Below are 10,633 nucleotides of genomic sequence, written 5' to 3' on the forward strand. Positions count from 1 at the left end.
ATATTTATAATGCTCTGTCAGAATGTTAACTATATATTTATAATTATCTGTCCGAATGTTAACTATATATTTATAATGCTCTGTCAGAATGTTAACTATTATATTTATAATGCTCTGTCAGAATGTTAACTATATATTTATAATTATCTGTCAGAATGTTGACTATATATTTATAATGCTCTGTCAGAATGTTAACTATATATTTATAATGCTCTGTCAGCATGTTAACTATATATTTATAATTATCTGTCAGAATGTTGACTATATATTTATAATGCTCTGTCAGAATGTTAACTATATATTTATAATTATCTGTCAGAATGTTGACTATATATTTATAATGCTGTCAGAATGTTAATTATATATTTATAATGTTCTGTCAGAATGTTAACTATGTACAAAAGGTTATTGATGTTGAGTAGCAGCTCAATGCAGTTGGTCTGTAACTTTGTCACTTATTATTCATGATTAGTTTTTCATAACCATGGCAGCATCATGATGAATTCAGAGGTGTTCAGAAACCTATTTCAATGTGCATTGTGCAAATACATCCAAAGAGTTCTGACTCTTGATTCAGCTATTGCATGTAATCAATGTCCACTATCTAAATACTACTATGTTAGACTACTTAAAAGTAGGTCAAATACTTATGATTTCTTCAAATAGACAGGACTACATGCACATGTTTTTATTTATAAATGGTAAAACATTTGTAAAATACTCTCATAAAAGGTGACATTCTGTAATTTGGTTTCAGTCATCATTTAGGATGACAGTCTGAGTGGATGAAGGTTTAAGATGACAGTCTGAGTGGATGAAGGTTTAAGATGACAGTCTGAGAGGATGAAGGTTTAGGATGACAGTCTGAGTGGATGAAGGTTTAGGATGACAGTCTGAGTGGATGAAGGTTTAGGATGACAGTCTGAGAGGATGAAGGTTTAAGATGACAGTCTGAGAGGATGAAGGTTTAAGATGACAGTCTGAGTGGATGAGGGTTTAGGATGACAGTCTGAGAGGATGAAGGTTTAGGATGAAGGTTTAAGATGAGTCTGAGTGGATGAGTGTTGAGACATGCTCTAATGTATGAAACGCTGCTTTGATCCAGAAAATGCCCCAGTTCAGCAGCCAGACTCAAAGCACCTGACTGAACTCACACTCCTATTAGGCTAAACATCATCACATGCCTCCCCTGCCCCAGAAACAAGCAGACAGCAGTCAAATCAGGCTGGTTTATTTCATCCATAATTATTTGTACAGATTTGAAATGGTCAAACACATATAAAAGGTATAAAACTAACAAAGGGTCCCTAAGGACAGGCTGTTATCTTCTACAGGGTGAGGAACACATAGAAACAAGACAGAAAACAACGCTTTTAAAGAATAAATAGTTATAGTTCAAACGTATACTAGATAATGTCTGCATATCCTGATTGTGCATAACAAATAGGTCTCAGTATTGGTTCATTCATGAAGCGAGTTAAATCAGGCTATTAAGATATGTATCTCTCATTACGGTTACAAGGGAATGTTGAGGTCCTGTTCACAAACCACTTGGTTGTGTTGTTTTTTACATTATGTGTATGTGTGCTTTTGTCTCTGGTTTTACATTGCAGTCGTTGTCATAGGGTACTACGAGTTCATGCTGTATAATAAGTCTGTGTCAGGTTTCAGTCGTGTGTGTGGGTATGTAGGGGTTCTACTCCATGTTGTGTGTGTGTGTGTGTATGTAGGGGTTCTACTCCATGTTGTGTGTGTGTGTGTATGTAGGGGTCCTACTCCATGTTGTGTGTGTGTGTATGTAGGGGTTCTACTCCATGTTGTGTGTGTGTGTGTGTATGTAGGGGTCCTACTCCATGTTGTGTGTGTGTGTGTATGTAGGGGTCCTACTCCATGTTGTGTGTGTGTGTGTATGTAGGGGTCCTACTCCATGTTGTGTGTGTGTGTGTGTATGTAGGGGTCCTACTCCATGTTGTGTGTGTGGGTATGTAGGGGTTCTACTCCATGTTGTGTGTGTGTGTGTGTGTGTGTGTGTAGGGGTTCTACTCCATGTTGTGTGTGTGTGTGTGTCTCTAGTCTATGTTGTGTGTGTGTGTGTGTGTGTGTGTCTAGTCCATGTCTAGGTCAGAGTGTGTGTGTGTCTCTAGTCTATGTTGTGTGTGTGGGTGTGTCTAGTCTATGTCTATGTCTAGGTCAGAGTGTGTGTGTGTGTGTGTATATGTATGTAGGGGTTCTACTCCATGTTGTGTGTGTGTGTGTGTGTGTGTGTGTAGGGGTTCTACTCCATGTTGCGCGTGTGTGTCTCTAGTCTATGTCTAGGTCAGAGTGTGTGTGTGTCTAGTCTATGTCTAGGTCAGAGTGTGTGTGTGTCTCTAGTCTATGTCTAGGTCAGAGTGTGTGTGTGTCTCTAGTCTATGTCTAGGTCAGAGTGTGTGTGTGTGTGTGTGTGTGTGTGTGTGTGTGTGTGTGTGTGTCTCTAGTCTATGTTGTGTGTGTGTGTGTCTCTAGTCTAGGTCTAGGTCTAGGTCAGTGTGTGTGTGTGTCTCTAGTCTATGTTGTGTGTGTGTGTGTATCTAGTTTATGTTGTGCGTGTGTGTGTGTCTCTAGTCTATGTCCAGGTCAGAGTCGTCGTCACTCTGGGTGACGTACTGAGTGATGCACCCGTTGCGGAGGGTCTTGGGGAGGGCCGGCTTATCAGGCAGCAGGCCGTACTCCTGCAGCAGAGCCTCCACGTCCACCGCAAAGAACTCCTCCCCAAGCTGGTCGGTGATCCGCACAAAGTTCCCGATCAGGTCTCCTGCCTTGTAGACCAGCAGGGCCGGCAGGGCGCTGCCCCTGAACAGAGCGCTGGTGCCCACCACTGAGCCGCGCACGCTGCAGAACTTGACCAGGGGGTACTCCTGCGCCAGGCACAGCAGGCTGCCCCTCATGGCCTCGCAGGCCGGCACCTCGCCCTCGTAGATGTGGATCATGACCAGGGTGCTGCCGTCCTCCTTGTCCACCGCCTCCAGGAACTCCTCCCCGGTGCAGAGCTCGTACACCTGGGCGAACCGCTTGCCGCAGTACAGCTGCCGGCGCATCGCGTCGATGCGCTGCTTGCGATACTGCTCTAGGAAGTCCTGGTCGTCCTCGTCCTCCTGGAGCATGTTGTACTCCTGCATGGTCATCTGTGTGTGTGTGGGGGGGGGGGGCAGCAGAGTTAGTGACGGCTCTCCTTACAGGACGTGAAGCTCCCCCTCCTCTTCTCCTGTCACTGTAACCTCTGGGCTTATTTTGTCCTACTGCAGCCACTCGACAAGCTTTTTCTGTCTGTCTCTCTCTCTCTCTCTCCCCCCCCAACTCCTTTACACACTCTCACCTTGCTATGGATCTGGTCCTGCAGCGCCTTCTGCTTGGCTTTGTCCTGCTCTTGGTCCAGGTCTGAGCGGCAGGTCATGGAGAGTTTCTTGACGAGTCTCTCCATCTCATTCTTCTGCTCCTGCCTCTGCTCCACCTCCAGCTGCTTGTACTTCCTCCAGTCATTGATCACACCCTTTGGCCCTGCAGAACATCACCATCAGGTTATGAAACCGTGACTTAAAAACTGCGGTATGTAACAAACCAAAACGTTTGTGTCCCGTTACACCCCCTAGTGAAAAGCAATGCCAATTAGAAATGTATCAAGATGTGGATCTCTATAACAACACCACATGTTTTGCCTTGATGTGTGTGTGTGTGTGTGTGTGTGAGTGTGTGTGAGAGTGTGAGTGTGAGTGTGAGTGTGAGTGTGAGTGTGAGTGTGAGTGTGAGTGTGAGTGAGAGTGTGTGTCTCTGTGTCTGTGTGTGTGTCTGTGTGTGTGTCTGTGTGTGTGTGTGTGTGTGTGAGACCTGTATTGATGGCGCTGCCGTCAGCGCTGTACTCCAGCTCAGGCTCCAGGACGTCGGGGTTGCGGATGGTCTTGGCCTCTCCTTCTTCATCCTCCTTGTCGCTGTCCTCATCCTCACTGCTGCTGTAGTAGTACTGCAGCTTCTCCCCCAGGATCTTATCATCCAGTGTTGTCATGACTACTCACCTGAGGGAACGGCAGGGAGAACAACATGTTACTGTGTAGCTGTGCGAGGCGAGCTCGGTCGTTTACCACACAGTTTGTCTGATTCTCATTATTAGCTCCATTGAGAACAGACTAACTATGCCTCAGTGACAGCCTACATTACCTAATCCAACCACTAGTAGCTAACCAACATAATCCTACATAACATAGAGTTTACTTTGCACCAACAAGCACTCTACCTCAGACAATAGCACTTTGCATTAAACACATTACACCTACATCACTCAAGCCCTATTAAAATAGGGCAATGGGACCACTGTCTGTATTTAGTTTACCACAGTGCGTTTTACAGATTAACACCCATTTAATCTCCCCTAGATTAAAATAGACCTTTTCAGACAGAATAACACTTTCTCGGTCTGTCCAGGCTGTTCTACCGTAGGGACGTGAGTGTGTGTTACATTACAGGAGGGGGAGGATTCAGCTCTGGGGTCTAAGTGCTGCATTGAATCCCAACTTAATCCATTAGCACAGATGGAGCGAGAGTGGGGGGGGGGCAGGGGAGCTCTCACAAATCCTTCTCACTGAGCACCATTGGGAAGAACAATGGATCACACAATAGTACACTCAGAAGACACTGCCTAGGGCTCTGCACTACATGAGCTAGATAATACAGTAAAATAACAGTTCAGAGCTGTCAGTTCCGCTATGAACAGCTCAGTTGATCCAGCGCAATGCCCCTGTCCTAAAGGACATATCCCTGGTGCCGAACTAACTAGTCATTCCAGTGTGTCTAAATCCTGGTCGTTATCTAGTTAACCCTAACCCTAAGTAGCTATTTACACGTGTATTTATGACGCTAATAGACCTCATATAGCACAACAACACCAGCTAACGCTAGCCAGGTAGATAATACACCACTAATGAAGTAGATGATGGCACTCGAAAGGCAAATCCAATTACATGAGATTCATCAACCAGGCCGACATGTCCATATCTAGTAGCCACATAGCTAGCTATCATAGCATCACTTAGCTAGCTGGCTTTGCCATCTGGCTAGTAGTACCTTTTAGGACTGTCAACACGGTTCCTGTTATATGTATATCTACAACTACGCTTTAAAGAGAATATCTAGCATATAACATAAATATGAGGAGCTTACCACAATAGCACCACCAGCTAGCTGAACAACGCTAGTTTACTCCCCTTCGACAGGACGTTGACAGCAAACAAGGCTGGAAAGTAAGTAACCAATCATATAACGAGGTTACGTGACAGGCTTCAGAAAGAGCCAATCATTTAAAGAGAGAGGTGCCTGGTCATTGACGCTAGGAGACAGCCCTGCTGTATTATTTATAGCCACTAGGTGGCAGTAGTGATCCACTAAGAAGCAGTGAGGGGACATCATGAGTATCTTCTGCGCCCAGTTGTTCAGAAGTCATCTGATCGGATTTCGGCTATCGGATTGGATGAAATCTTGAAAATGGGTTGTTCAAAAGGAATTCTGAAATCGGATTCGATCACGTAATCCAGTCTTGGATTTGATCTGGATCAAACCTTCAGTATGTGTTGATCAAATCTTCAGTATGTGTTGATCTGGATCAAACCTTCAGTATGTGTTGATCTGGATCAAACCTTCAGTATGTGTTGTTCAAAACCTTTTAGTAGGATTGGAATACCTTTGATCCCCCCCCCAAAAATCTGGATTATTCTGATCCCAGTAGAAAGGTGGATTCAGGAACAAAATGTAATACAACTTTAAAATTGCCCAAATAATACAACAGTTCTATCATGTAGTATACTCTGGACCATGAAGGACGATATCATTGAACACTCGTAAGAGTTCAGCAACAGATGTTGTGAGACAGTTGGACGGGGAGGAGCCGTCAAATGTGTGGCCTCGTTGTAAGCAGTACTTCTGTAAAACCAAGGCGGCCCTCATCAACAGAATTACCTCATCCTGAGCCAATTGTTCCTCTTAGCCACTTGTTCCTTGTTTGCGATGTAACTCCCTTCTGGTGTTCACTCTATTCAGGCAGATAGCTGAGGAGATGTTGCTTGAATGTTGTTGTGTGGGGTTCATAATCAGACACAAACACCTGTGTTCTTTCATAAGGTTCCTGTAGAGTTGCCGTAATAGGAGATTGTGAAGGAGGATCTGAATTCTCAACCAGAGCAACAATTTGTGCAATAGTTAGATGGTCAAAGGTTGTCCCCCACTCACTGGTAGATGCTTCCCCTTCTGACACCCTGGCCTGGCAGTGTCATGAGATGCTTGCCGTTTTGCTGCATATCGCAACATGAGATAACATTTGGCATGTAGTACACACCTGCTGCGTGCACATCGGAAGCTTGTGTAACTAATCTACCAAGAAGCTAAAAATGTTTACAGGATTCTGCCCAGCTTTTCAGATTGGAATCAACATTATCTGTTACTGCCTTGTGAAGGTCATCCATATCTCCCCCTCACATATGACCCAATGAATGCCACAGGCTTTGGGTTAACATGATCGAAGCTCTGATCCCAGTAGAAAGGTGGATTCAGGAACAAAATGTAATAAAACTTTAAAATTGCCCAAATAATACAACATTTCTATCATGTAGTATACTCTGGACCATGAAGGACGATATCATTGAACACTCGTAAGAGTTCAGCAACAGATGTTGTGAGACAGTTGGACGGGGAGGAGCCGTCAAATGTGTGGCCTCGTTGTAAGCAGTACTTCTGTAAAACCAAGGCGGCCCTCATCAACAGAATTACCTCATCCTGAGCCAATTGTTCCTCTTAGCCACTTGTTCCTTGTTTGCGATGTAACTCCCTTCTGGTGTTCACTCTATTCAGGCAGATAGCTGAGGAGATGTTGCTTGAATGTTGTTGTGTGGGGTTCATAATCAGACACAAACACCTGTGTTCTTTCATAAGGTTCCTGTAGAGTTGCCGTAATAGGAGATTGTGAAGGAGGATCTGAATCCTCAACCAGAGCAACAATTTGTGCAATAGTTAGATGGTCAAAGGTTGTCCCCCACTCACTGGTAGATGCTTCCCCTTCTGACACCCTGGCCTGGCAGTGTCATGAGATGCTTGCCGTTTTGCTGCATATCGCAACATGAGATAACATTTAGCATGTAGTACACACCTGCTGCGTGCACATCGGAAGCTTGTGTAACTAATCTACCAAGAAGCTAAAAATGTTTACAGGATTCTGCCCAGCTTTTCAGATTGGAATCAACATTATCTGTTACTGCCTTGTGAAGGTCATCCATATCTCCCCCTCACATATGACCCAATGAATGCCACAGGCTTTGGGTTGACATGATCGAAGCTTTTTAGGACTCACTACTAAGGAGGAGCCAACGTCATACTTTGGAGCCCTTTTGACACGACAACTACAGTAGCTTCTACAGCGTTTGTGATACATAGCATTATGTGTTTTAAGCGTTGCTGCAATACCTGAACCGTCATTCAACTGATCAATTGTAACATTAACAGAAGAAGGAAGAACATTAGCAATAGCTAAGAAATATATTTTTCCCTTTCTAGTGAAGTCCTTACATTTTGGGTCTTTGCAATGGTTCATCAGCATCTCATTGGCAGAGACAGCATAGGTCCATATTATGATGACATAATACATGACTTACTTGAGATTGAGGAAATTGGAGCCTACATGTTGTCGTTGCAGGAAATAGTAGTTGTAGACAGAAGTAAAACAAGACAATACCTTATTTTCAGCATGTCTCCTATCACTTGAAATGATAAGAATGCATATATGACAATAGGCTGTGTTCGTGTAAACAGAAGAAGGCATCAGTCATTGTTATCTTGATAGCGAGCTACTGTAGAATATTACAGGCTGGTTCCACTACCAGCGTTGCGTCACCTCGCTATCGGCGTTGCATTAACTAGACGTTGTACCTGCTCCACCGTCATTTGTTGCATATAAAAATATAGATTTTTCCACCTCAAGTATCAGCCGTTCGTCAACCATTTCTGCAACAAGCTTCAAGCGCCTGTGGTGATTCACAATTCGCAATAGCTGCGACCAGGCACGAGCTATAGAGTAGTTAGCTACGAGCATTCTCAATCTGGTATCTTCTCTATTAGTGGATTAACCGCTGTGGTGATTTAACTGATGATGAAAAGGCATCAAGTATGAATGAAAGCTTTATTTCGAACATGTGAAAAAAGAAATAGTTATAACAACAAAAACAAAACAAAAACAAGAAAAAACAAAACAAAAACGAACAATGTCCGAAAAGGAGTAGGAAGAAGCATAAACTTATTTAATCCTACCCCTTCTCCAATACTCAGAGATTAATAATTAATAATCTGCAGTTAACTTCAATATTAATATAATATATTTTAAATTAAATCAAATTTATTTACGTATTTACCAACATTAGAAAACAGATAATGTAAATAAACAAATAATCTGTGAAAACAACTGGTGACTGTCAAAGCCCTTCTTCCTCCTCGTACCTGGTGAAAACCATGTTTTTATACCGCTTTTTGAACTGGGTCATGCTTGGACCCCGCTTTAGCTCCACACTCAGTGGTGGCTGGTGCTAACATTTTTGGGTGGGGCACAGGTTATGGGGGCATGCTCCACGGGGAAGAATATCAACTTTAAAATCTGGATTTACAGTCGATTTTAGCATGAGAATAGCTCTACCCCCCTGTACAGACCTCGCCATCCCCTCTACCCCCTGTACAGACCTCTTCATCCCCTCTACCCCCCTGTACAGACCTCTTCATCCCCTCTACCCACCTCTACAGACCTCTTCATCCCCTCTACCCATCTCTACAGACCTCTTCATCCCCTCTACCCCCCTGTACAGACCTCTTCATCCCCTCTACCCCCCTGTACAGACCTCTTCATCCCCTCTACCCACCTCTACAGACCTCTCCATCCCCTCTACCCCCTGTACAGACCTCTTCATCCCCTCTACCCCCCTGTACAGACCTCTCCATCCCCTCTACCCTCCTCTACAGACCTCTTCATCCCCTCTACCCCCCTGTATAGACCTCTTCATCCCCTCTACCCCCCCTGTACAGACCTCTCCATCCCCTCTACCCTCCTCTACAGACCTCTCCATCCCCTCTACCCTCCTCTACAGACCTCTTCATCCCCTCTACCCCCCTGTACAGACCTCTTCATCCCCTCTACCCCCCTGTACAGACCTCTTCATCCCCTCTACCCCCCTGTACAGACCCCGTCATCCCCTCTACCCACCTCTACAGACCCCGTCATCCCCTCTACCCCCTGTACAGACCTCTTCATCCCCTGTACAGACCTCTTCATCCCCTCTACCCACCTCTACAGACCTCTTCATCCCCTCTACCCCCCTGTACAGACCTCTTCATCCCCTCTACCCCCCCTGTACAGACCTCTTCATCACCTCTACCCCCCCAGTTTTCTCTACAATTTCTACAATTTTCTCTCTACAGTTTCTACACGTCAACGTGTACCGAAACACTTGTTTCCAACGTGGTCCTACGTTTCTCCTACACCAAGACACATACAAAGAGCATAGAAACATACAAAGAGCATAGAAACATACAAAGAGCATAGAAGATACAATCAGAATACAGTCTGCCATTCCTTCTCCCAGCATCGATTTGGTTTTCCTATCATGACTGAAGGACAGATGATTCACTTACTTACACAAGTTTGACTTCGGTAATAGGTCCAGTTGCAATATCATCAAGTTGGGAACAAAAGATGACTCCTTCTAATCCATTTGTTCAATTTGTTTACAAAGTCCGGTAGTGGCTGGGGTGGTCGGAGAGACAGCAGCGTTTCCCTGGAGTATGTGATTTGCTGTATAGTTCCATATTCCCCCTGCGTGTTGGTCGCACGGCAGCGGAGACGGTCGCTGATAATTAAGACCAGCAGTAGAATGTTGCCAATAGACATATTACACAAAACACAAAACGAACAAAACAAATAAAAACACTTGAAGCAAACTATCACCGGCCCGAGTCGCTACAGAGCAGCGCCACCGGAAGTAGGAAGTGGAAGACAAATGAAAGATGGCAAACCCCAAACATCTTATGCTGGATATACAACCGGATATGCAGGACGCACATTTTTGCGCCCCGGCCAAGAAATAGAGACAGCCAATTGGAGCGCTGCTACAGCTCACGTGTAAGCTAAAAGTATTTGCAGTGCCATAGACTTGCATTGACCGGCGCCCCGCGTCCTCCCCCTATGTATTTTAACAGTGAATTTTACACACACACAGATAAAAATGTTTATTGTATTGGAGGATTTTTAATGAATGCTGATAGGCGCCGACAGAATATCAGCCGCATTTTGTGAATAAACAATGTTTATTTAAAAAAATAACTTTTACAAATCGCAACTAGGAAGTGAAGGTGGGGGCGACCACACTCAATCCTTTCCACAGCTTCACTCCACATATAGAAATACAAAAACGTTTTAACATTGTACGTACATAAATATGTTTTAAATGTAACTCCCCCCTCAAATTATAACTCCCATCTCTATCAAAAAACAATTTTTGAATATTCCCAGGGAGTAGGTTGTTATTTGCTTTATACATTATTTGTGCTGTTAGAGGTGGACCAGATCCGTGAATTTTAA

General features: G+C 44.2%; 1 protein-coding gene across 1 annotated transcript; it reads right to left on the bottom strand.

Annotated features, from left to right (window-relative positions):
* Positions 1–2,484: 2,484 nt before the first annotated feature.
* Positions 2,485–5,230, bottom strand: pdcl (phosducin-like). The gene is made up of 4 exons (XM_080528723.1): positions 5,191–5,230; positions 3,865–4,049; positions 3,356–3,537; positions 2,485–3,164 (listed from the first exon to the last, which is right to left on the bottom strand). Exons 2-4 carry the CDS (start codon positions 4,037–4,039, stop codon positions 2,601–2,603), a joined length of 921 nt encoding a protein of 306 aa, XP_080384849.1. The 5' UTR covers positions 4,040–4,049; positions 5,191–5,230; the 3' UTR covers positions 2,485–2,600.
* Between the last annotated feature and the right edge of the window lie 5,403 nt (positions 5,231–10,633).

This window comes from Nansenia antarctica (genome assembly GCF_963989245.1).
Source record: "Nansenia antarctica genome assembly, chromosome: 4".
Taxonomy (NCBI): Eukaryota; Metazoa; Chordata; class Actinopteri; order Argentiniformes; family Microstomatidae; genus Nansenia; species Nansenia antarctica.